The following is a 27,757-nucleotide window of genomic DNA, read 5'->3' as shown; positions in this document are numbered from 1 at the left end:
CTTGTCTTTTATTGAGTTTTAAACGTTTGTATCAAGTTGGGTAGTAGGCCCGAGTGCCTCAGTCATCCTCGTTAGCGTCAGAGTTTCCTCGGCGTAAATGCCGCTCACAGCCTCGTATGTATTGTATATATCTGTGAAGTTATATCTCAGGGCGGAGAACGAACCAACTAGTCTTGTCCACGACTTTATTGTTACTGTTCATTCACTGAGCACCCTATTTCACATATAGTTGTTCCACCCTTTCACTACCTTGTTGCTCGTTCTGCCTAGGAGCTAAATGGCACTAGGCCTGACATCTTGGGTGTAACGCTGACACACCGACGCATGAATAAAGATGTCACCGCCAAGTACAACTCTGATCCTTTATTGAGTGAGACAATTTAATGATAGTGGCTTCTAAGACACAGATTTAATGGCTTCTACGACACTTCGTGGTGTGATGAATAGAAGCAAATTGTTTTATCTCAAAGGGATTCAACTCTGAGATTCTTCAGCCAAATGATCTGCACTTTGGCATGGAGGTAGTGGGGGTAAATACATTTTTTCTCCATTTTCGTGAAGCAGGCCTTCAAAAGTGTTTTATTTTTTGCCATTTTCAGGCAGAAAATATACATTTTGAGATCTGGAACTCTTGTACAGGAACCAAATGACCCGAAATTCGGTATGGTGATGCCTTGAATAGCATTCAAGCTTTTGACACACGCCATTTGGCTATTCTTGGACAAAAAATGTACATTTTTGGCTCCTGTGTCCTTATACTAAATCCGAATGACATGACACTTGGTATGACTTGGACACATGTTCAGAGAATGTCATTCACTTTTTTGGCATTAATTACTTTAAAAATGTGTAAAAAGGTAATTTGGCTGATTCCAGATTTAAAAAAAATGCACATTTTGGCTCCTGAGCACCAATATTGAAAAAAAAAAATCGTATGGGTTATCCATGGATACAATATCACACAATACGTTTTGGCATGTGTCACTTTGTAAAATTTTGTAAAATGGACCTTTTTTGCTTTTTTGGTGCTCTTTTGAGCTTATTACAAAATTAAATGACCCGAAATTTAGCATAAAGATTGGCACCAAATGCTTAGACAATAGTGTTCACTATTCATATTAAAAACCTAAAAATATTTTTGTTTACCTAATTTTTCGTAAAAAACGCGATTGTAGCTAGAAACCCTTGAAAAAAAAGCATGAATACTTCTGGGTCAACTGGATTGGGACAAGTGAATTATATATAGTTTGGGACCACCTTGCACTACGTACAACATATTTCACGTACGTTTATCTGTTCATCATGTTTTGGTTTTGACTTGTGCTTAGCCCTGACTGATAAAACGTTAAATTAACTGTCGCCGTTCATTCATAAAACACACAGGCGACACGGATAAAGATGGAAAGAGTGGTCGCCATAGCGTCTGTGACGTCATCCGCGCCAACTGCAACTGCATGGCGGTCACCTTGGCTATAGTGTTAGTACTGCTCAGCGCAGGTTTCACCTTCACAGTGGTGATGCAGATTCAACAAGAACAGGTAATACCATCACTGATGTTCCGTATAACACATAACAACTGACACTTATTGTTTGTACTCTGGTGTTTTAGAAACCTTTACAATGATCGCTAGCCTATTTCTAGCACTTTATTGTTTTTGGAAATATCAAATGTGTTATGAACTGACCCTTATTGTTGGCACTTGAATGTTTAATGAAATACTACAAATGACCACTCTTGGTGGTACTCTATTGTTTCCGGTGTTTTCATGACTGACCCTAATTGTTATTACTCTAACGATTTACAAAATATCACACCTGACCTCATCCTCCCGAGGCAGGCATTCTAGAATACCACACCACCGACCCTGCCTCAGGAGAATGACCTGACCTGTATTGTTGACACTCTGGTGAATTAGGAAATATCACAAGTTAACATTATTTTTGTTAATCTTGTAGTTTGGGAAATATAACAACTCACCCATATTGTTGTACTCTTATCTTTTAGGAAAAATCACAACTGACCATTATTGTTCTCACAATGGTGTTTTGGACATATCATAGCTGACTCTTAATTTCTGTACTCTGGTGTTTTAGAAAATTACACAACTGGCGTCTGTTCTGTTTGCTGAACAAAACCGAACAACCGCCTTAGAACAATGTCTGTTCGAGATATCTACTGTGCTGACAGGTAAGTTGCCTTTAACGTCCTTAATCTGCAAAAATGTTGCCATCTTATGGTGTTTACTTAAGCTTTTAATTGCTTTTATTGTTATACGTACTGTATATGTACATCAGAGAAAGCCTTCTTTTTATCTTTTGTTTTCTAAGTTCTAAAGACGGGCCGTCTTTTTGTTATTTATGTTTTTGTTTAGTTCATAAATGTGCGCCATTGTATATCAAAATACATATGGGCTGCTATGGTGTGGCGTAGGATGACTCTCAGGGTTATTTAAATGGAATTTTTTTTCTTGTGAACACGCTTTTTGATACTGCGAGGAAACTGTGAGGAAAAAATGTTTTGTTTAGTATTCGGACCCTTGGCTCATTTCTACGCCACAGACATGTTTAGTTGCTACATGTAGAAGTACGGCAAAATGACAAAATAAAAACTGCTGGAATTTTATGATTTTTGAGTGGATATATGATTCAATGAATGGATGGATGGATGAATGAATGAATTCTCGTGTAAAATACCCATGTACCCTTTACCTTGTCCCTTACACCAGGCCAGGGCACAGCGTGATGAAGTATCTGACTGCCTGCTCCATTCTTCTCGGCTTTGCGTTAGGTTTTCCTCAAAGTTTTTTTTTTCCTCTTGGACCTTTTTCTCAAGCAATTCCATTTCTTGCTCCTTTTCCTGCTTATCAAAGTATTGTTTTTTACAGTCCATATGACCTCATTTCATGTCCACGCTAGTTAACTTTTCTTCTCGTCGCAACTATCGGTAGCCTTCCATAGTGATATTGTTGCTTTATGTTATTTTTGACCTCTTAATTTGTAACACGGTCTTGGTATGTTGTCACTAAGATTTTTCTAAGGCACTTCATTGCTGCTGACTATATCCTTCTTTGGAGCTCAAAAGGGATCTTATCTTGTGTTTCATGCCTATGTTCCTATCTTTGATTTCGGTTTAGCGAGTACTTTAATTTTCATTGCTGCACGTGTGAGAACGTGTGAGAAATACATACAAACAAACTCATGGAAGGAATTTCGTTTTTGACAAGAAATGTCGAAATGGCAGATATGTATATACACTTAGGGTCAGTTTTGACCGTGGCTTGGGGGTTAAGTATTCTTAGTAGACATTAAAAACTTTTTAATCCGTGCATGTTATCCTTTGCATGCAGGTTTCACAGATGAAATGCGTAGAGATGGCCGCTTTGGACCATCCGGACCATCCACACAAATCAAACTCTCTTGTCTACCTGGACAAGTTAATCAATCAGGAACAGCAGGTCAGGGAAGCCTTTCTGGACCAACAGGACAAGGAAATCTCTCTGGAGCGACTGTAAAAGGAAACCTTTCTAGACCGACTGGACAAGGAAACCTCTCCGGACAACATGGGCAAGGCAACCTCTCTGCACCACCGGTACCTGGTCAAGGTAACCTCTCGGGACCATCTGGGCAAGACAACTTCTCTGGACCAGCTGCAGAAGTAAAACCGTTTGGAACTCCTGCACAGGACAACCTCTCTGGACCACTAGGTCAAGGCAACATCTCTGGAACAGCTGGACACGGAAACCGCTTTGGACCAACAGGACAAGGAAACACCTCTGGACCACCAGGACAAGTCAAGCGCCCTGTGAAAACCGGGCAACGAGTGGATGCCGGGGAAGATGGACGTACCAAACGAGTCCATTCTACAAGAAACAATGGGCAACCTAGTACTTCTAGCTCGGCAAACCCTTCCCGCCAGCCTGGTCTATCTGGCCCACCTGGCTCACCAATTCCACCCATCCCGTCTGGTCTACCCGGCCCACCTGGTCAGCCTGGTCCTCCTGGCCCAACAAGTCAACCCGGTCTACACGACCCACTCGGCCCCCATGGACCACCAATTCCAAAAGTCCCGTCTGGTCTACCCGGCTCACCTGGTCAGCCTGGTTCTCCTGGCCCAACAAGTCAACCCGGTCTACATGACCCACTCGGCCCTCTTGGACCACCAATTCAATCCGATCTCCCCGGCCCAGTTGTCCCGCCTGGTCAACTCGACCCACCTGACCCCCATGGACCACCATGTCCACCCGGACCGCCTGGAAAACCTGGCCAAAAAAGGCCACCCGGCCCACTTGGCCCTCCTGGCCCACCAATTCAACCCTGCCCACCAGGCCCGCCTGGTACAGAAAATCCACCCGGCTAGATGGGCCAACCTGGTCCACCCAGCCCGTCAGGGCCACCTGGACCACCAAGTCCACACAGCCTAGCTGGTCTACGTGGCCCACCAGGCGAGCTTGGCCCTCCTGGTTCACCCAGTCCCGCTGGCCTGCCTGGGCTACCAGGCCCAACAGTTTCAGAAAGTCCACCCGACCCATCAGGCTCACTTAGCCATTCTAATCCACCCAGTCCAACCGGCCCGTCAGAGCCGCCTGGTCAACAAAGTCCACCGAGCTTGCATGGTCTACCTGGCCCGCCTGATCCTATCAGCCCACCAGGTTTGACAAATTTCGATCACCTCCTACTTTAATAGACAACTCAGACCGCCAGGTAATCCTGTGAAACCGAAGCAATAGTTGCAAAGACAAAAGCTGCAAAACTCAATGTACGACCTCATACCTATTCTCCACCCAACGACAGCCTTATTTTAACAAAAGAGGTTATTCTAGCACTTAATAAATTATGCAAATGAGGTCATATTTTGAAGAAGTTACATGACGATTGTATTGATGTTCACCTTCACTTCCAAATGCGGCAAGTATGAAATTCCCAGCAATTACAACTTTGAAATTATGGCAATTTTCAATTGATTATGTAAGTTAGGTCTTAATTTACATAATCCATATCCTCTGATGTTTTTCTCGTTCTCAGTTACAAATTTTCATAGTCCTATTATCGAACGAAGCAGATTTGTATAATTTTCTCATTAATTATGCAAATTAGCTCCCGATTTGAATAATTGCCATCTGATTATGACAAGCATCACTTCAACTGCCCACATACCATAGAACACTACAATCCGTCAACCAGTTCTTATCCTTCTTCAATGATTTATCCACGACCCTCCTGCAGTTCCAGAACAAGTTGCTATTTGCCGAAACTCATATCACTTCTTACTTACCCCAAGAGTTATCTACTAACCAAAATTCGTGACCCTAGCATGTCCAGATCGTGACATATCAAAACCGGAAATCCTGGTGCAGTACCAACAAAAGCCGCCAGGGGGGCCAAATCTAATCATTTCTAGGTCTCATTAAGACCTACCCACCTACCAAGTTTCATGACAATGCATATTAAGCTTCTTGATTTATGCTGTTCACAGATAGATAGACAGGCAAAGAAACAAACTGACAGACGAACAAACGCTACTGAAAACATAACCTTGTTTTCGAAGGTAGATATATAGATAATTTATCATTAGGGCAATCTTGCATTCATCATACGGTAAAATTCGTCGTAAAAAATTACTGCGGTTTTAAGGTTAAATGTTAATCACAATTGTTTGAACCCTGAAATTCGGAATTTAAACTAAGTCTTAACTCTCAATATCTGCCAACCTCTAGTCCATGTTCGTCTAATGGAGTGTTTGTTGGCTATTTTGGGCCAAATTTTCCTTTTTGGCGACGAGTCAGAGAGGGCTAATATTCTCAAAAGTTTTTGTTTGATATTTGGCATTTTAGGTCATTGCTTTTGGGTCAATTTAAACTTATAATCAAAATTTTAGCACCCGAGCCCTGGTATTAAACACACCTGGGCTGAAATTTAGTATGCGGGTATGTTTATCTTATGCTCGGAGAACTGCTTTCACGATTCACAAATAACATTGAAATTGTGTAAAATGGGACTTTTTTTTTTGCTACGTTCTCACAATGAGTACAGTTATTACTGTGTCTCGTTCTCTGCCTGGATAGGTTAGGATTGGCCATGGGAGCAGGCACGGTCCTGGACAGTCCTATGTTCTATGACTGCACATGCGTCAAAGTTAGGAAAGGCTGAATCAATCGAGAACTCAACGTACAAAATTACATATTTCGAGTCAATTTGGCTTTAGTTAATCCTACCTTAACACCCCTGGACTTTCCACTCTTGTTTTTATGTGATTCGCAAATTGTTTCATTAGGACTATATCATCAGGATGTTTCATCCAAGATCTTTAAGGCATAATTGGAAAACCCACAGGCATATCGCTACTGAATCAACCTTTAAGTAATGATATTATCATATAACCTTAAATAAACTACGTATTTTATTTGTGAACTACAGGGAGTTTACCAGAAGCAAGCTCCGGACGGTGTGGTAAGTACCTAATACAGCCACTTTCTATTACAAGCTGATAAAATGTTATTTGTTCATCCTTATGGTGCCTAAAACAAGAAAACAAATCATGGTACAATGGAGGAGACTTGCAATGATGCTAAAAAACGCACAGACACCTATCTGAACCTTTAATCGAGTATATTGCATTTAAATCTACATTTATCTCAGCCAAATTTTAATTGTTCCAAAACCAGTTCTAAAAGACAGAAAATAAGTACGACATTGGCCATAATTGCTTCTGTTCTTTATATATTCCAACATGTAAACACAAGACGTGGTGACGGCACGTTCTTCTTCTCTATCTTTATAACTGGTAGCACCACCAACATTGCCCTGAACCGCACTGCAACCCAGTCGAGTATTTTACACCAAGGATCCCCAGCTCGCGCTGTGGATGGAAATGATAGTCCTTTATTTTTAAGCAACTCCTGCTCAAACACGAAAGAAGAGACCAACCCATGGTGGCGAGTCGACCTGGGCAACAGTCTGTGTGTGGATCGGGTGGTCGTCACCAACCGAAAAGACTGCTGCTCGAACAGGCTGGAAGGCTTTATGGTTTACGTGGGTGACAACCCCAACATGCTGGCCAACCCTACCTGTGGGGGAGCGCAGACCGTCAGAGGCAAGGACTTCATTACGGTGGACTGTGGCAGACTGACCGGCCGATATGTGGGCATAGCTCTGAAAGGCTCCGGCAGGATCCTTACACTCTGTGAGGTGCAGGTCTTCGGAGGTATGCCTGCATTGGACTCTTAAACTCTGATGTAAATCGACCATGCCATGTTCTATTGGTATGGTCTTTGTTGCTATTTTCAGCCAAAACATGTACATTTTAAGCTCATGTACCCTTACGTTAACACCAAATGACCTGGAATTTAATATGGGCATTGACATATTTTACTATTTTTTGACATAATCTATATACATATTGTCTCCTGTTCCATTAGTCAATAATATAGTGAATATCTCTTATTAGTCCGTGTTTTAGGATTGTTTATATGGAAAAAAAATTAAGCTTAATTTGGACTACATTTCAAGTCCATAATATAAAGTTCAATGCAATAATGTAATGTCTGAAATTTTAATAAAGCTGTTGTTTAGTGACATAGACATAGCATTTATCTTCTGTTTAAATTAGCAAAGTATTTTAGACACTTTCCAATGTTGTAGTCTGCTATTCACTGGTAAAACTTATCTCATCTAATATGGCTTTAGCACATAAAAAATTTTGCAATCTTTGACAAGTACAACAATAACTATACGGATTATGCAAGTAGAGAGATTGTTTGCATGATTAACCACACAATTACAGGATGCAGTTTTGGCAAAATATTGGAATTGTATGACTGACTTAAATCAGAAATCACTATGTACATATTATGCAAATAAAATATAGCCAATGATCTTGAGGCACGAATCGGCCTGCCTGGCATGTTCTTTGTTTGACGTCTACAGTCACTTGTTTTGCACTGTAGCCTGGTAGATGGTTCTAGCGCAAGCTGAAATGCGCTATCTGAGATAGAAATTGGCGCGGGCCTCAACTCCCCATCCCCCGCCTTTGTTCTAAATAGGGATACCGCTAACGAATTAACCCTAAAGTACTAATTAACCCTAAATAAACTACTTTCTTTATTTGTCTTTGCTCTACAGGGAGTTCAAACGAAGCAAGCTCCGCACAGTTTGGTAAGTGTCTGATACAGTTACTTTCTTTAAAAGCTGGTAAAACGTTATGTGCTCATCCTTATGGTGCCTAAAACAAGAAAACAAATCATAGTACAATGTGGAAGACATGTGGTAATGTTTATTTATACAAATACACCCATCTGGACCCAACCGAGTATGCTGCATTTATATCTACATTTATCTCAGCAATGTTTTAATTCCTCAAAAATTAGTCCTAGAAGACAAGAAGTAAGATCGTTGGCCGTAATTTCTTGTGTTCTCCTTCTCCTTTATAGCTGGTAGCACCACCAACATTGCCCTGAATCGCCCTGCAATCCAGTCGAGTACTTGGCATAAAGGAGTCCCAGGTCGAGCTGTGGATGGAGACTATAGTAATTCTTATACAAGCAACTCCTGCTCCCACACAAAACAAGAGCCCAACCCATGGTGGCGAGTCGACCTGGGCAACAGTCTGTGTGTGGATCGGGTGGTCGTCACCAAACGTTGTGGAAAATGCTGCTCAGAAAGGCTGGAAGGCTTCATGGTTTACGTGGGTGACAATCCCAACATGCTGGCCAACCCTACCTGTGGGGGAGCGCAGACCGTCAGAGGCAAGGACGTCATTACGGTGGACTGTGGCAGACTGACCGGCCGATATGTGGGCATAGCTCTGAAAGGCTCCGGCAGGATCCTTACACTCTGTGAGGTGCAGGTCTTCGGATGTATGTCTGCATTGGACTCTTAAACTCTGATGTTAATCGACCATGCCATGTTCTATTGGTATGGTCTTTGTTGCTATTTTCAGCCAAGACATGTACATTTTAAGATCATGTAAACTTACATTAACACCAAATGACCTGGAATTTAATATGGGCATTGACTTATGCTCCTTAAACGTCAGTCGTATCTCTGATATACATTACTTTAAAATCTGTGAAAAATTGTCATTTTTACAATTTTTTGCCATAATGTATATACATATTGTCTCCTGTTCCATAACATTGCATCTAAATGACCTAAAGTGTAATATTGGTGTGCCTTAGACAAGATCTTCACATTTCGCATACACTATTCTAATTTGTTTAAAATGAGTATTTTGTGTGAGTTGTAACTATAAATGTCAAATATTGTAAAGGCATACTTCTTGTTGTAAACAATATATTTAAAGATATTTACGAAAATCGCAATAACTCTCAAAAGAGATTTCTACAATTCCAGTATTCCACTTTATACCTGTTACTTGCAGCATTATAAGTTAAGCTAAGCTGATTCCTACTTCTTATTTAGGTCACCCTCGTTATTGTTCTTTTTAAGTCCATAATATAATTAATAATGCGAAGTCTCTTATTAGTCCGTGTTTTAGGATTGTATATATGAGAAGGAATTTTGATTTACCCAAGTTTTGACTTCATTTTAAGTCCATAATATAATGTTCAATGCAATAATGTAATGTTTGAAATTTTAACATAGCTGTTGTTGAGTTTGGTTTTGTTTGAATCAACATGGTAGCGATTGTAAAACGACAAAGTGTTTATCTTCTCTGGAAATTAGCAAAGTATTTTAAACACTATCCAATGTTGTTCTCTGCTATTTACTGGTAAAACGTATCTAATATGACTTTAGTACTTAAAACATTTTTGCAATCTTTGACAAGTACAACAATAACTATACAGATTATGCAATTAAAGAGATTGTTTGCATGACTAACCAGACAGTAACATGATGAATTTTCGGCAAAATGTTGAAATCGTCAATAGTGACTTACATCAAAAATCATTATGTACACATCATGCAAATAAAAAAAAAGCCAATGATCTTGATGCACGAATCGCTCTGCCATGTTTTTCGTTTTACGTCTACAGACGCTTGTTATGCACGGTGGCCTGGTTCTAGCTATTAATGGGGTCACCCAAAACTGAAGAGAGGTTGTCGACGGAAATGTGCTATGGAATTGCATGCAGTAAATGTCAATATCAGACAGATTTACTCATTAATAAACAGCCCTATCAAAAGTGTCTAACTGTAGGCACACTATCTATATTTGTAACTTGAAAATTTAACTTGTTCACTGCCATTGCAAGGTCCCTGCCCATGTTACCAACACACCAACCAGAGGCGGACCTCAGTTTCATGGTGGTATGAGATGTACGAATTCTTGTTTTGCATTAATCATGCCTTGGAAGAGACGTTTGCTAGACTGAAGTGTTCAATACTGTTGAACACGGGACACACATAAAAGGAAACCTTAAAAAGGCAGTCTTACTTAGAGTAACTGAATAAGATTTTAAACGATTTAAAGTACAAGTCATTTTATTAATGTAGACTATATTAGTATATAAGGACTCCATTATACAAGCTCATGAGATATGCGTGACTTTTATACATTTTAAATTAAAATCTAAGAAGCCATAATTTCAGTATTATCATAATCGGTATTTACAGCAGCAATACACCATTATTTACAGCAGAACCAGAAAGAACTCCAAATTCAAAGGATATCCCAGAAATGCGACCACAAAGTCTAATGTATTAAATTATGCATTCTTTCTTGATTTATTATGTAAATTATTCACGTCTATCGTAATTTTATACAAGTTACTTTTCCATTTTTCTTGTCATGGTATCTTATTTACATAGAAACATGAAGAAGGGTAAGAAAATCATCGTATTCATTTGGAATATTTATCAGCTTCTTTAACAAACGAGGTAATTTTAAAGCTAGCCCAGTTGATGTGGAATGTGCATACTAAATCTCTGAAACCTCAGCAAGTTCTTCGAGCACTTTCGAAAACTTTCTGCGATTGTCCAGATCTGGTTTCTCCCCTTGAGATGTTTTGCTGTCGTTGTTCTTTCCAACCGTTGACACACTACTCTTTGCTTTTTTAGTAGCCTCTAACGCGGTCTCTCTGATCCAAGCAACCATCTGCAAATTGTTTGTATTGGGATCCTGACTTTTCTCTGCATATACATCCATAAGGATAGCCATAAACATACTCAGTAATATAAACTGCATCAAGACCTGATAGGAAAAGAAAATCAAGGGACCAAGGACCCAATGTCCATCAACGAGAGCATCGAAATGAAAACTACCTAACATCATGATACACAGACTCTGTAGGCTGGTCGGCACGTTCTTGTAATCCTGCAGCCTGGTGCCGAATAGAAGATTCCCCATCTGAGTAAAGGCCATGAGAACGATGCCAGCCATGACGGTAAACAGTACCACGGGTTTGGCGGACTTTTTGATGGTCCTGGTCAGGGCGTAGACGTGTGAGTTTAACCGGAGGCGCCGAATGAACTTCAACGTGCCACAACAGATGAGTAATGCCAGCAGGTATGTGTAAACTTCGAACCAGTTGACTGCGCTTTTGTAGAGACAAAACCAGAGCTTGGGGATGACTTCAGTTCGGCAGCCTCATCGATTATACTCTGAGCATTGAAATAGACTCCAAGAGATGCGATACCAACGGTGACTACAAGAAGCTCGACCCAGCTCCAGAACTCACTGAGATATTCCTTCGGACGCGGTAAAAGCTTTTTTGCTGAAACGACATAGAGATTCATGCTAATATGATCTATACAATAATGAAAAGAACAACGAATAGGTATGTTATTTAAAATGTTGTTTTACTACTTTCTGTCTATTTTAGTGACCTGCTTTCGCAGTAAAAGTTTGACGTTATAAATAAAAGAACTAATTGTATATTTCTTTGGAAATGTTGTCTACTTTATCATTAACTATGATATAATCATCATTTTTCTGACTGTCCTAATACAAAATTCATGAAAAAATCACCAGTATCGCGCGACCTTCACGACAATCTACGTCAACAACTGGTTGTAAGATCTAGGAAGTAAGTATCGGTTAGTGTGTTAGTGTGTTACGACGTAGATGGCCTACTGGTTTCCTCTTAATAGTATTTCTGTAAATTTCCATATTTCTGTTTGATGTTGAAATTTTTAGTTAAATGCCTTTATGTCCTCGGATTAAACATCAGGTAATTAATTAATTGATAAAATGTACAACTCTCTCTCAGCTACCTACACACCAAAATGATAAAAATACGTTGTTACTATTTGAACTTGGCTTTTAAACATTTTGCCAGAAAGTACCCTGCAGTTCCCAAACAAGCAGCTAGAGGGACCAAACTCGCACCACTTATTCCTGACAGGACAAGCTATCTGTCACCAAAATGTCAAGACCATAGCATGTTCAGGACAAAAGATACAAAAACGGAAGTTCTGCAGCAGTACCAAAGTCATACACCAGGAGTCCCATATTTGACCCTGACCTTTGTCTTCCTAAGACTTACCAACGTACCAAATATTATAATAATCCATAAAGGCGTTATGAAGTTATGTTGACTACAGATGAGCAGAAAGACAAACACACACTCACAGAGACAAACACACACACACACACAGACAGACGCGCCAAAAACAATACCTCCATTTTTCATGGAGGTAATAATCACTTGAATTAAGTACAAAATCGCGTGTAAAATGCATTTCCTAAGGGCAGAAGATCGGTGACATGTTAGGGCTAGAGCCCAGGACTTCTTTGTTGTGTGTAGAGCAGTCTGTAGTTACGTCACACGTAGTCTAACTAAATCACTTTTCTAGCGGGGCCGCCTGTCACACTAAAACCTGGAAACCCTTCAAGGGTTTCAGGGTGGAAGAACGTTTCCGATGGGTCAACCGTTCTCAGTCTAAAACGGTATTTTATGGGTTTTTACGAAACATTCCGTAACCACCTCCGCCGCGGTTTTAAAACCTTCAGCGGGGGGCCTGAAACCCTTCCTGCTAGGTCCAAAGAGAAAGGGTTTCGCGAAACGGCATTGGCCATATGCCAATGGTATGCTAAGAAGCCTGTGTTTGTATCTTTACTTAGAAAATGCTCGTATCTTTTAATTTTTTTACTTTATTCTACGTATCTATTACTTTTTAGCTTTTTTTAACATGTCCCTCCCTACCTACCAAAGGAATCGGCAATATGTCAGTTCAGGATCTTCAACACTATCATACCTGCACTACTATCGGCACAACAAGGAAAAAAAGCCGGGTTTACGCCCGGAATTGCCCGTCCCTATACATGGCCCTCAGTATCCTTTGTTGGGCAATTACTCGACGTCACGATGCATTAAAATGTGGGGCTCTTTTCCCGCCATTTCGGATAATTTTGACCCGAAAAATCCCACACTACGGGTGGCCCGGAAGTATGTATGACAAAAATTAAAAACATGAACTTGTGCCGCAGTACAAAGTATGGGGCTCTTTTCCCTCCACCACGTGTGGCTCCAAACCCGTCCATCCCTGTGTCTAAACACAAACCGTTTCCGGTGGCGAAGAGTTTCCAGGTGTTTCGGAGTGGTAAACCGTTTCTAGTCTAAAGTGGGCTTTTTTCAGGCTGTCATTTACTTCCGGCCGAGACACCTTGTCTAAACACACGCTGCGTCACACGACCCCGCAATTAATTTTGCAATGACAGATTTTTTCACAAATATAGAATGACAGGTATCACGTGCCGCATAACCTTCACAACCTCTGGGGGTCACATATGAATAATTTAAACGATGTATGATATCTCGTTTCCCGACGGCTGAACAGACAATCACGTGACCCCTATACCGTTACTGTGAGCTCACTACCCTAACTGTGTGTGTTTGTGAAATAGACGGGAAACATAGTTCTCTTCGGAGCTTTCGAAGAACATAAGTACATTGCATTTTAAGCCTCTTGGTTAGAAAATCCTGTTTTCTACACACATGCAATATTATACACTTAAATGTTTCCAACCAATGACCGTTAAACACTACATCAAAAACAGACACACTCAAAACCTATATAATGTGCACATGAGCGCCGAGTCCCTATCCCTTGCCTTATTATATTGTACTCGAAAATCATTGATGCGAAACGATATGCAACATACTTTAGGTCTAGGACAACACATACATATAGATATGGATTTCTGAATACCTAAGTATTTTATAAAAAAAAGTATTAACTTTGTGAGTAAGAGTCTTATCAACCAATGACCTTTCATCAAACGTTTGAAAATGTTTCAATATACCGTTGAAAACAAAGGTGATTGATTGATGGTGACATTTTTACGCATCATTAATTTTGGGTGGGTTGCGCATTCTATCCATTCAGGCTGGCATATTTTGGCAGCCATTTCGGTAAAAACATCGTCACATTGCCAACGAATTTCTTGATTGTAAATGTAACAGTGGGTTTTAAGATCACCGGAGAGTTGGGAGTCAATTGTACCTGAGAATCTAAAGATGTCACCCTGGAAGGGACTCAGTGAACTGGGTTCATCGTCGAAACACGAATCGCAGTGATACCAGAAGATACTAAGAAGGTTCTAGTACAACGTCTCAGAAGAAACCAACAGTCAAAATCGTCCCGTTGAGCTTGAGGACTCGTCGGTTGACCCTTTTTTTACCTCTAGTGTCCTTCGAAACAAGCAATCAACCAAACGGTGCGTAGATGATACCTACGCCTGCTGCACATCGCAAATTGTGTGTACAAGGTCGCCTCGTGTAAATTTACAAGGACAGGAAGACCCCCTATCATGAACATAATGGAAAGGCTGTTGATTCTTACAGGTAAGTATACATATGTGTATCTTATGTACAGAACTAGAATTTTTTCATCAATAATCTGTTTAATATTTTACAACATAGGTTGGAAGATATCTCCAGCGTTCAGACAGAAATTTCTATACTTTAACCTAAGCCACCGTTACACATAGCCGAATATGACCTCCGGAACACTGTCCGTATACAGACCGTGTATGGGCACAGTCGGCAGCAATGTCGGCTGTTGGTGACTGGACCTGGAGATCAGCGAGGTAGACTTCTGTTTGGTGGCGGCTGCTCACAACATTTAAATAAATTCGTGGGGTTGTGTGGCATAGATATCGCGGGGTATTCTGGCGTAACGGCTGAGTGCTCGACTCGAAACCAAGAGATCCCAGGTTCGAGTCCTGACATGCCACCGAACTTGTGTCCTTGGGGAGACACTTTACACGACCTTTCTCACTTCGCGCAAATGAAAATGAGTATTGTGTTGTCCCATGTGCTGGCATTCATTTGATTTAAAAACTCAGTATGCTGTCACCATGTCTTGTGATTACATCTTGAAATACTAGTATATCAATATTTTAAAAAGTCAGTTGTGAACCGGAGATTCAGCCATGCTTGGCTGGTGGTTGGCTGGTGTTTGCGAGTTGATTGGCAGTGGTCCGGGGGTGTTTATTAAGATTTAGTTTTAAAAAAAGTGCTTGTAGTATATAATGTCGCATTCGAGTATATAAGGATAACACTCCGCCTGTATTTTCCAAATGTTACGTCGGAAAAGATATCGTCTTTAACAGGAAAAATGCTGATGCAACGTTACCCAAACATTTAACGAAAACTGTGAAAAACAGTGAGGATTTATTGCAGGCGCAGAACGTTCTGCCGACGTGCTATAGTTGATCCTAGATCTGACAGTCTTCTCCCTAACTTCAGTCGACCTTAATCGAGGGGATTTGAAGATCCTGAATGCAAGAAGGGAATCAGGAAGAGAATATATTGTTTTTTCGTTACATCTCTAAAAATTTTATGTCTCAATCAATTTGATGAAATTCCAGCAATACTGTCCATGGCAGCGGTATCACTTCCTCGAGTAGAGTCGTCTGTCTGTCGTCATGTTGCCGCCCCTTCGTGCTCATGTCGGGAAGGTGTCGCGGCACCAAACGGAACCTGCACCGTCTGCTCATGTTCATCTGATGGGGTTTCTAGGGATTGCAGCGGTGAGCAACATCGTTTATGCACGTTTTTGTCCTCTCATTTTTGTCCGTTTAAGTAGTAAAAGCAAAATTCCGTAACTGAATAGTATAAATCTATCGTTTTATCATTTTTTATTATTTTATTCATTCATCCATCTATCTATCTTTCTATTTATCTATCCATCCATCCATCTATCTATCTATCTATCTATCTATCTATCTATCTATCTATCTATCTATCTATCTATCTATCTATCTATCTATCTATCTATTTAACCATCCATCTATCTACATGTATCTATCTATCCATCTATCTATCTACATGTGTCTATCTATCTATTTATCTACCTATCCATTTATCTACATGTGTCTATCTATCCATCTATTTATCTATCTATCTATCTATCTATCTATCTATCTATCTATCTATCTATCTATCTATCCATCTATCAAACGGTCGATATATCTAGATCTACTCTCTCTCTCTCTCTTTCTCTAAGCTGCGTAAAGTTAGAGCTTACTACATTTGCAAAGTATTACATTAGTTGTTATTATATGTCATAATGGCGATATAAATCTACGCAAAATGCACACCGCTACAATGAACTGCAATAAATATATTGCCAAACCAGATTCCGGTGTGCTGGTACCATGTGAGACGCTACATGCTGGCGGCTGTACCCTGACCACCACGTTAGACGCCGGGGACGCACCGCCTGGCGACCAACCATGCTACGTTACAGTAGACATTCACGAGGGGATTCAAAGGTACATGAATGAAAATAAGATATTATATTAGTATTTAAATTCATATGTCAGCCGTAGGTAGGTGCTGCATCGTTTTGTAGTGTAGTGTAGTGAATCGGCACTGCACGTATGTACTAAGTTCTTGAGTCGTGGAGCTTTATTTGGTAGCCTGGGTGTAATACTCCATAGTTACCGCCGGCTCCCAATTGTCGTAAGCAACCATGGGCTACGCTGGATGACACCCAGGCTTAACCCTATCTAGACCGGGCTTTTTTGAGCAAGATTTGACCGGGGGGGGGGCGTCTTTCGGCCCCCCCTCAGAACTCGCTAACAGTATGTCGTATGACTACCAAATTTTCAGAGGATGGTGTACTTGTGAGAATTTATCATATCTACAATTTTTTTTGTCATTATGAAGTAATATGACGTCATTATGACGTCATTAATGTGTTTTTATTGGCCAAAACCGTCTAGATAGGCTATTCCCTGAAAACTAAATGGTATACAACATAACTTTACCAAAAGTGTTTATGACAGAATATTAGGGTGTACTAAGTCGTATGTTGCCCATAGCAACACCGGTGACGTCATAAAATGACGCCATACATATTAAAGATATCCGCCATCATGGATCATCAATGTTGAATTTTCAAAAATAGATTTTTTTTGTGATAAAGCCTAAAATACATTGTAAACATACTAACGACCTTCATTTAAACCTTTTTTTGGAAAAAGAAATGGAAGTATTGATGAAATTTTAAGGAAAATAACCTGTATATACCTGTTCTAATGATATGGTCCGCCATCTTGGATTTTGGCCAATGACGTCATCAAATTAGCATAAATTATGCATATTTAATGATAAAATTTACATAAAATTACATGGGATGTTATTAATATTAGAAACCATGAGTAACTTGACATAAAACCCATAAAATTCTATTGTTGAAACAAAAATTACTAAATTTAGCAAAAAATGCCTGTCAGAAACCCGTTGCCATGGCAACACAAAAAATCATTATTTTATTCAAATGATAGAAAATTGTTGCCAACAATATTTTAGGAAAAGTCACCAAGTTTGGTAGTTCTAGCCCTAGCCGTTCAGATGCTATGTGACCTCAAAGTTGGCGCGGGCACTTTTAGCCCCCCCCCGGTCTAAATAGGGTTAAGACTCAGGGGACGTAATATTTTTAAGGGTCATAAAATCAATGCGCGGATGTTATAAATACAGTTAAATCGGTGTGGCCTTTTAGTGTCTGTATTTGTTACTAGTGCTTTTTAATTAAACTTTTGCAGTGTGGACAATCCTCTTCAAGTCCATCGATGTGGGAACATCACCATTAACTCCCTGGTATCGTTCCAATGTGATTTTGCCTACAAAGTAAGTACATTTTCTGGTCTTGTGAACGATATAACCCGGGTAGGTTTTGATGGTAATGCAGCAAAAATGATTTTTGTTCGTTTTCCTCTTTCCATGATGTACTGTGGTCGTGGTTTCGTTGTTCTGCTAATGGCTTTTCAGGATTTCAGCCAAAAATGTAGAGAATCTTAAAGTACCAACGTAAAAGACCCTATAGCTAGCAACTGACCGCGATGAACGTATCACAATGCATTAGTAATGCAAGGAGGCGGAAGGTATAACAGTATATAGAAAACGGCTTAATTCCCCATGGGTAACCGTACAGTTTCGGGCCGCATTGGGTTGTGGGTAAAGTAGGATGTTACGGCGTCCTTTATCTTCACTGCGACCTTTTAGCATTTTTTTAATAAATAATAAATGAGGTAACAATACGCAAACGCTTTTATTCTCATAATTTATTACCATTCATAAAAAATGTAAAGAGACCGGTGATGTAAAGATAAGAACATTCAGCCTTAACTGTTCCCAAAAAATAACCTGGCAGTTTTCGCACGGCAGGTTATTTTTTGTAATTTAACACATCCAGGTTGAAATCTTTCCAAAATATCAGCTATGTAGAAAAAGAGAGCTAAATTTGCTCTGGATCAAAATTCAACCCAACGTTTCTAAATGGGTGCTTTGAATTAAGAACTCTGGGTTTGAAAATTAGAATTTTTCAGATTTCAAATTCTATCATATGAAACATACACAAATAATTACTTATATTTTGATAATAAAATGTGCATAATCTATGCTATAACGTCGTTTGAAAAAAATCTAAGTAGGCGGGCCATATCATTATCTGTAGTGTTATTACATTTTTACTATTTGTTATTAAAAAATAAAAAAAATGCTCATATAAACATCTTTAGCAAATTCTAGTTGCATTTTGAGGCTGTATTTTGATAATAAAAAAATTAATATGAAAAAAATTAAGATTGACAATCCAAGATTGCCGACAGTTTAAATGTGCATAACGTCGTTTTATAACGCCGTATTGATGTCAGTGTTGTTGCCAGGGGCTTGACAATCACTTTATATCCAATGTTACATTATATGTTGTTGTAAATTACAAACGTAGTTAATTTAAATATGCAACATGTCATTCTACGAAGGAGAATCCAATATTAATAGACATATTTGGTTAATGTTTTCTACCGTTGATTTTGCACCGAATCCTATTCTATATTGAAATGCTAATTATGTTTCTATATTTATTTTTCTGTGTTTATGTGTGTGCACCAAGGTGTCAGTAAAGTGGACGGTGCGTGGACATGGGACGTTTCACGAAGTCCTGCCGGATCGCAATGACGTCTTTACCGACAAGTTAAGACTCGACTTGCCGTCCAAAACTCTACCTGCCGGTCTGATCATGGTGCAGGTGAGGAACTTGAGAACACATTGTCTTTACCTGTGATAAATTATCGTAAATTGTAGTAATGAAAAGCTATTTTTAAATTAGGTGAAATTATAACTTCAGATAAATTTGGATGTTCAAATTTTAGTGTTAATATCAAAAATAAATATTATTTTGAAGACATTCAAGCCTATTAACGGTGTATTCCAGGTTTTTGTTTTACTTTGTGAATATCGCTATACAAATTGTCACACTAAAAATGACCGATCATGCTTTAAAGGCACTCTATGTATTTTTTTTTCGCAAAATTTGAAATATTCTAATTTTACTAAATTTTGGTATTATTAACAGTTACTATCACTTTTCAACACATTTGTGTCATTATTTCACATTTTTTACGTATATTTTGTCCGTTCAAACAGTCCTTGTTGGGTTCCCGGTGGCACCGGTTTGCTCAGGACAACAACAACATACAGGGGTTGCCCCCCTGGGGTGGCTAATTGGCCCGGGCATGCCAGGCTTGATAGACAGGGGCACATGTCACAAGATGTGAGAGTCTCCTTAGAAAAAACTTATATCTTTCACATGAGGTGGAATATAATCATCAACTTGGAGTATTTTGTTGGGCATGAATAAACTGTGGTCATCATCCCTTCAAAAGAGATAAAAGATCTGGTAAACGATTAGGTATTTCAGAAACTGGTAAGCTATCAACTGACACCCCACTGGGATGTAGGTCAAACCACTGGCAGTGGGCAATACCATATGTACGGTGTGGCCTGGTGTGGCCAGAGGTTGAATAGAAGATCATTCACAGTTTTCTAAGCTTATAAGGAGCAAGGATGTTGTATTTTTTGTTGCGGGGTATAATTTTGGAATACTAAAGGGTTAAGTCAATGTACTATGTAAAGAAAAGAATGAAAAATATACTTTTTGTATTGTCAAAAAACTACATAGAGTGGCTTTAAAAGAGCTAAAATAAGGATCTTCAATTCCTCCCATTCACTAAATAGACAAGGTTGCAACAAAGGTTAGGAATTGTAAATAATCCATTTTATAAAATTCACCAGTTTTTCTTCTAAAAATGCTCCAATGATCCCTCTCTGCTGCCAGTTTGTCACAGCCTGACTAACAGCCCTTCTAATTATGGGTTCACCACACCACGAAGTGGTGGTGAACCCATATTGCTTTTTCTGATGTTTCTCCTACTCCTGCCATATCTTTAAATGGATTCAGCTTCTTCATTTTAGGGCCTAAGGTCCTGAAATTTGGTATGGAGGTACAGTGGGCAAATACCCCTAGGCGTTTTTTAAATTTTTGTGATACAGGCTTTTAGAATGGTTTTATTTGAGTTTTTTTGAGTCATCACAATGGAATGCAGGGCATCAACCAATAGGCATGCAGCTTTCCTCTATACTTCTTGCTGATTGGCTGTTGGGATTTAACTTGATTAACACCCGCACAGAGCATTTCCACCTGCACAGAGCATTTCTTGCTGATTGGCTGTTGGGATTTAACTTGATTAACACCTGCACAGAGCATTTCCATACTGACAGTATGTCTTTATTCAAGTGTTTTGGTAGGTATTTCAAGCTTTTCTGCTCCAGCATTGGAATGCGGGGCATGAACGTTTTTTATTTTATTTTGAAAATCAACAGTTTGCATTATGCAATTAAAAATCCTAACCAATAAAGTAGGGAATAGCTATCCAACTGTTGTTTTAGTTGTATGTTACTTCATATTATAGTTATATCAATGTAATTCATTGATTTTCGCCTGATTTTGAAAAAAGGAAAAAAAGAAATTTTGTTGCCTTCTGACAGTGATCAACCTGCCGAAAATGGGCAAAGATGTCTGTTGCCATGCCGGAAGGTGGATGGCAGATAACTATGAAGAGAGGAGACAAGAAATGGCTCTGATTTAATGTTTTCTTTATTTCTCTCTTTGAGGCAGTGATATGTGATGCTGGCTGTGTATATGTGATGTTCCCACTGAATGAAAACCATTCGTACAATGATTGAGTCAATATTTGAACATGTAGGAACCTTGGGTTTTTTTTCGGCCCGTCTTGTTTTTTTTTCGCCCGCTCGCATTAGATTTGGAGTCTGCGGAGTATGTCATCCATAAAATTTACTTGCTGTGGCCTTACGTTGAAAATGACCAATTTTTTTTTAAAATTGATTATTGTTCTCTCAGGTTACTGTGACCATGGATATCCCGACGCTTGGACACACCAGCATTGGTGTGGCTCAGACGTGGGTAGAGGTTCTACCGTTCCCTATAGTTGCAACAACAAACGGCTTGAGCGCAAGAACCCTGATTATTGGTCACTTTTTTGTTGTTGCTTCGTTGTCTCATGATCCTGATTGCCGGATACCCAGAGACCAATTAAGCTACACCTGGACCTGTGAAGCAGTGCATTTTCCGAACGCACCAGGTATTATATAGCATTTATAATAAAGAAACTCGACAACAACGTTAACAAGAAGACGTTAAATTCAAAATCATAAGTTCTGTCCTTTGAAGCATTTAATATATCGCATTTTTTTTCTTTTTATTGCACTTGGAAAATTCAATTGGCAAGTTAACAGGAAAAGCGCTACACTGTGGTCAATGATTATTTGTCAAATGTAATTTTCTGCACATAGAACCTCTATAAAGGATATCACCTTTATCTCTAAACAAAATCCATAGTATCTCTACAAAATGCTATAGATTACACTAATCTTCAAAGTAGCAATCTTTTATGTATTGATTATCAATCACATTAATATCAAATCCAATCGTTTGCAAATCATCCTCAGTTACCACCGGTGGAATATCGGCCTGCGAAGATCTATTCGGAAGCCAACAATTATTTACGGATCCAGAAGCAGGTGTCTTACATTTCAACACTTTTACAAGGCCAGGTTTTCCGCTGAACTCTACTGTCAGAGTCAGTGTGGTCATCAGCGCTGAGGGACATCAAGCTGGTTCTACCTACATCGACATACACACTGTAGGAGCATCTGACCTGGGGCATTACATTCTTAAGTATATACTTTATGACTATACCACCGTCTTGGGATTATATTCTAAATCGAAGTTTATGCAATTTGTTGTTTTTATTGTTTTTTTTTTTTCAAATACTAAATACATTTGATCAGTTTCAAAACAATTCGGTAAAACACCTCTATGACATATTCAGATCTTTTGAAAATGCTAAACGCTTAGGGTCTTGTCTAACACGTACAGATGCTGGGTTCCGAGCCAGTGCCTATCATTATGATGTGTAAATGTTAACAATTTACGACGTTTTAGGATCGGTTAGAAATGAAAAAGAGCATTGCTTGGTAAAACTGCCATGCAATGTACATGGGACCTTCTTACGCAACATGTGTCATAGAGACTGATTGTCTAGAGTAGGAGTATATTCGAACATGAGGGGGTTATCGACTTTCTAACTCTGTGACAAACTAAACCCCGTCATATTCATTGCAACAATCACATAGGCACAGCAAAACAACATTGTTTTCACGAAGGTAATAAACGTGCATGCGTATACTAACAAAGAAAATGCATACCACACAAATACAATTGAGACAGACCACATCAACATAGATTTTTCCAACTCCAATTTAACAAACGAACTTCAGAGTCACTAAACTTTAGAAGCTCCTGGAACCTGCCGACGGGAAGTACTAGGATTAAGTAGAATCAGGGCAAAGGAGGTCATTTACCTGTTTTTAAAGTCATAGTTCCGAAAAAAGCGGCAATTTCTATTGTCTGTCTAATGCTGAATAAATGGTTTTTCTTTGGAAAGGGGAAACCTTTTTATGTGTTAATTTTGGTTAATAAATAATGTTTAATAAACCTTTATATTTTACACCCATATTGGTACTCCTATAGTGCAACTAATAGTTAACTTTATTCTTACAGATGTTTCATAAACTGTAACCCTGGTGACTTCCACGCTCACGATATGCTTCATATCGGTCTGCATCCTGTCATCGCTGACAGTTCCGGTCTTAACCTATGGACGCTAGTGGAAGCCCCGTCAGATTTTCCAGGCGTTAACTGGACACGCGACATCTTACTCGCTGATGACACTGACCTGAAAGTTCGTCCAAATGTCTTCACAGTAAGTAAAATTTCATATTCTATCTAACTATGAGTCTATCTCGCAAACTTTTCGGTGGCTGCAATACAATATATTTTATTTACATTTAAAGAAAAACAAGGAATAAAAATAATCATAGTAATTTTAGAACATGTATCTACAATGCAGATACTTCGTTATTCTTTAACATTGAATAGTAAACTCTTAAACTAAAATATATCTGAGAGTTATTTACCTTTAATCTCCAGACTAAAAAATGTTTTTGGAAGATTTGTATGTTTGGGTTAAAAGGTGAATGAAATTAAATAACGTTTTACTTGATTTGCCTTGTTTTCACAACTTTACAACTTTATGGTACAACTTTATGGTCGGTAGGTGTTTAGGAAACATAAACATCAGAAAAACGTGAGAGTCATACTGCCTTCTAGTGTAAATCTTTAATTATTTTTCGGATGTTTAGAATATCTGATTTCTAAATACTGTTGCAGGTTCCAGGAAACTACACAATTAGAGCTACCAACTACCTTAACCCGAATTTTCCACGGATAGCAGAGTATCGGTTCCTTGTGATTAGGAATCCCACACCAAGCAGTCTTCTCCATGACAACTCGGCAGAAATACCACCGAATGTTTGCTCTGTCTTTCCACAAGATGGGGTTTCATTAGTGGACAAGTTCTGCATCGTCTGCGAAGGTGTCTAGTGTTTATAAAATTATGTGGTAGCAAGTCTTATATTCCAGGAAAGATGAAAATCACTTTTCTAAGGAAAAAATATGTGAACATCAAACCTTCCACTCCAGATCTCTTAGAATGAATAGGAATAAAAATTAATATTTTACGGGGGATTAAAATCTGGGATTTACAATTTCAGAGAGAACTTGATTGCAATATGGATGTCTAGGAAGCCAAAAAGTCTACTTCCAGGAAAATGATGATGATGAATGTTTTATTTAAGTGCAATATCACTTGCAGCCCGCGGGCTGAATTGCTGATCCGTTACAAACATTTTCAGAGCTCGTATTAAGATAAAACATAGGGTCACTTATTACATATAAGTATAACAAATAACATTGGTGTATAATACAATTTAATTTTTGTACCATAATACGAGTATAAAACGGAATTAAAAGCTTTTTAAGTTAATAATACAAAGATACGGAAATCCTTAAAAACATTAACTATTTGATCAAGCATTTAAAAGGCGAACAATGTACGATATTGGGGAGTTCCTGAGTCGATCAGTCCTATATTTAATTGGTCTATATTTGTCTCTGTTTCTGGTGGTTCTGTCGTGGTAGTCCGAACCCTTTTGGTGGCAGCATTGACGGTGTGTGGGTTTCTAAATGAGTCCCGAAAAATGAAATTAATTAACACATCTTATTTTCTCCTTTTTATTCATTAGCCATTAGAAGAACATAATTATCTTGATTTGTTTTGCAGAATTTTATGATGATCTTGGTCCACTTAAAATGGATATTAAATTCAAGATTGATCCAAGTGGCGTCGATTTAGCAACCGTTAAATTTCCAGGAGATAGCCCAGCTACTACCGTTGACATCTTTGTTAACGTGTTTTCTGGTTGGGTAAGTCTTGTTTACTTTTTATACCAACGTATTTTTTTCTCTCGATCTTCGCCTCTTTTTTTCTTAGCTGCCATTTCCATCCCAGATATGCACTTATATCTTTTAAGGGATATAGATGTTATTTTTATTGTCTTTAATATAGTGAAGGATTAAAACTCAAAAGCATACATTGCCCAATACAATAAATTGTATACTTATTAGATACTTTATTAATCGATTTTTTTCAAAATCCAATGGCCAACCAGCTGTCTGAAGATCTAATAAATTAAGAGATAAACCAAAATAAATTAAAGATAGGTATAAATATGGATATGTGCTATTGACAAAGTATTTGAGACAAAGGACGTATATGTAATTTGTTTCTGATTCTGATTCCGTCAACGCATTGGTTTAAACCAGCCTTAAATGATCAAATCATAGCAATCTGTCAAAAACTACACTTTTGTGAAATCTTAACTAGCTAGCTGTGTAATATTAAAGAATCATGCAGCTGAGTGATTATTAATCTAAATGTATTGTCACTAGGTCTTCTACACACCCATGTTGGACTTCGCTCCAGGTAACATAACAATAGAAGTGGTGGTGTCCAGTGCTGACGGACGCAGCTCTACCGTTCAACTAGACCCTATTGTTGTAAGTGGATAATTTTGATTTATTTATTTATTCATCATGTGGTGATTATCGCCATCTTCTTGTGAGATCGTGCTAAACCGTATATGTACATTCTTCTTGTTCGACCGTCGTTATCGAGGATGACCAATGGCCTTGCCTACTACCTGTATGTACATACATGTACACAGGCCTCAAAATTAACTTTTCTTCCTATTGTCCCAGCACTGTCCCAAAATAAATCTTAATTGTCCTGAAGTGAGGATGAAATGTCCCAACCTGATGTTTGGGAAGTGTTGTATGGAGTCAACTTTATTTTGCTTCTGTTCACTCCCAGGCGCACTATACATGCAGAGTAGACAGACATTTCGAGGGGAATTTTCCGGATGCAAAAGCTGGCAGGACTGATATTCTAAAGTTCTAATTTTTCTATTGTCCCTAAAATGTGTCAAAGTGTCCTTTTAGTTGTCCCAGCCCACATTTTAGTGGCCATTGGCCATTGAGGCACCTTTAATTTCGAGCCATGATACACATAAATGCTGCGCATTGGGAGTCTTTAGCAAGATAAGTGCAGTATACATTGTGTATACTAAATATCTTTCAAATAAACAAATTAATAAACCAAAGCAAAAATTGATACCAAAATAAAGGCTGAGCCACTCAGGCGTCACAAATATAGAAAGCTAGTCATCTTGCCTATTTACCCCATTCAATTTAACATTTTGTATCAATTTAAACTCTGTTTAGATCACACCACCCGACATAGATTATTTGATTGCATTTGGAGAAGATTTATTCAACAATCCAGTCAGCTCGTTCTATGACTTACTGTCAATGGTGTCTTCGGCGGAAGCGTTCAGCGGTCCTGTGATAGCATCTAGTATTGTAGCTTACCTGGGCAACAAAGGGGAGGACATCACTGAGGTACATTATCTTGGATTATATGTGTTTTGATTATTTGTGTTTCTTTGCTTGCGTGTTCGTAGTTATTTGAATACAGTAGATTTAGGAAGCAAGATAGAGGGGGAATTATGTAACCGCAGACTGACAGGCAGGTTGTACTGGAGGTCAAGTAGGAATCTCACGTATATGATTCAAGAAAATTACCACTGTGAAAGGACTATTATGGCACTTTGAAAAAAAAAGGTGTATCTGTGGATTTACTATTGATGCAAATTATTGCTGTATTTCAACGGACAAATTATTGCTGTATTTCAACTGTAGATAACGGACTTGGTGGCTGAGAACATGGCAAAAGTGGATGTACAGGACTTTGATGCTGTTACAGGATTGGCAGCCTGCATCTTGCTAGTGACCGCATTTCCCGAGCATGTGTCTGGTGAGGCACAGGTAAGTATTAGTATTTTACTGACAAACTTAATATATTTTCCTGACTTTATTTAAACAACTAAGCAAATCAGAAATCTGGTTGGTCTCATGCAAATGATTTGACAATAAAACTGATGCATTTTGGCGTATTTTGGAAGGTTTGTGGCATCTGAAGTAGAGAGAGAAGAATAATTAACCAAAACTTTGTATCTGCCTATAATGCAAAAGAGGGTTAACAAAAGTAATATGCCTCCGCCAATACATCACATAAAAAGAAGCAAAATATGAATTTCGATAGAACAAAACGTGAATATGATATAGCAGAATATGGAGATATTTTGATGTACGATAGAAATATCAAAGCTATCATATCAAAATATGCTTCACACATACCTTCCTTTTTTAAAATCATAATGTGAATTTACCATCTTAGGTTGCTCTCCCAGCTCACCTGGCCCATGGACGAATTAGATCAGCAACATTATAAAAGGTTTCTGCTTGCGAGATATGTGAAAAAAATTATGAGTTGTATGTTGATAATTTGGTATACATTATTTTTATCTTCAATACAGGTTCACAGTGCAATGTCTCTGATGCATGCAACTGAGAAATTAAGAGAGTTGTCAAGAAATTACTCCAAGACTGTTGAGGATGTGAACTATGCTACAGCATTGATATTTACAGGTATGTTCTAGTATCCATTGAAATCAGAATCAATTAGTTA

The 27,757-nt window shown here is 38.7% G+C and overlaps 2 protein-coding genes and 1 pseudogene across 2 annotated transcripts in view; 2 read left to right on the top strand and 1 right to left on the bottom strand.

The window, feature by feature from the left end:
• The first annotated feature begins 6,075 nt into the window (after positions 1-6,075).
• Positions 6,076-8,875, top strand: LOC109468185. The gene is made up of 5 exons (XM_019766440.1): positions 6,076-6,107; positions 6,415-6,447; positions 6,786-7,201; positions 8,119-8,151; positions 8,427-8,875. The coding sequence occupies exons 1-5, from the start codon at positions 6,076-6,078 to the stop codon at positions 8,873-8,875; spliced, it is 963 nt and encodes a 320-aa protein (XP_019621999.1).
• A 2,001-nt stretch (positions 8,876-10,876) lies between these two features.
• LOC109468184 lies at positions 10,877-11,694 on the bottom strand (annotated as a pseudogene).
• A 4,802-nt stretch (positions 11,695-16,496) lies between these two features.
• Positions 16,497-27,757, top strand: part of LOC109468183 (polycystic kidney disease protein 1-like 2) — a 35,730-nt gene continuing 24,469 nt past the window's right edge. The window contains exons 1-12 of the mRNA XM_019766438.1: positions 16,497-16,678; positions 17,954-18,054; positions 19,349-19,437; positions 21,610-21,850; positions 22,248-22,431; positions 22,838-22,840; positions 23,332-23,533; positions 24,001-24,205; positions 24,953-25,095; positions 25,621-25,728; positions 26,929-27,054; positions 27,606-27,717. Coding sequence (XP_019621997.1) covers positions 16,497-16,678; positions 17,954-18,054; positions 19,349-19,437; positions 21,610-21,850; positions 22,248-22,431; positions 22,838-22,840; positions 23,332-23,533; positions 24,001-24,205; positions 24,953-25,095; positions 25,621-25,728; positions 26,929-27,054; positions 27,606-27,717 — 1,696 coding nt within the window. The remainder of the gene's footprint in view (positions 16,679-17,953; positions 18,055-19,348; positions 19,438-21,609; positions 21,851-22,247; positions 22,432-22,837; positions 22,841-23,331; positions 23,534-24,000; positions 24,206-24,952; positions 25,096-25,620; positions 25,729-26,928; positions 27,055-27,605; positions 27,718-27,757) is intronic.

This window comes from Branchiostoma belcheri, unplaced genomic scaffold, assembly GCF_001625305.1.
Source record: "Branchiostoma belcheri isolate BF01 breed outbred unplaced genomic scaffold, Haploidv18h27 scaffold194, whole genome shotgun sequence".
In the NCBI taxonomy this organism is placed as follows: domain Eukaryota; kingdom Metazoa; phylum Chordata; class Leptocardii; order Amphioxiformes; family Branchiostomatidae; genus Branchiostoma; species Branchiostoma belcheri.
The sequence above is the reverse complement of the archived record's forward strand: the minus strand, read 5'-3'. Positions and strand labels throughout refer to the sequence as shown.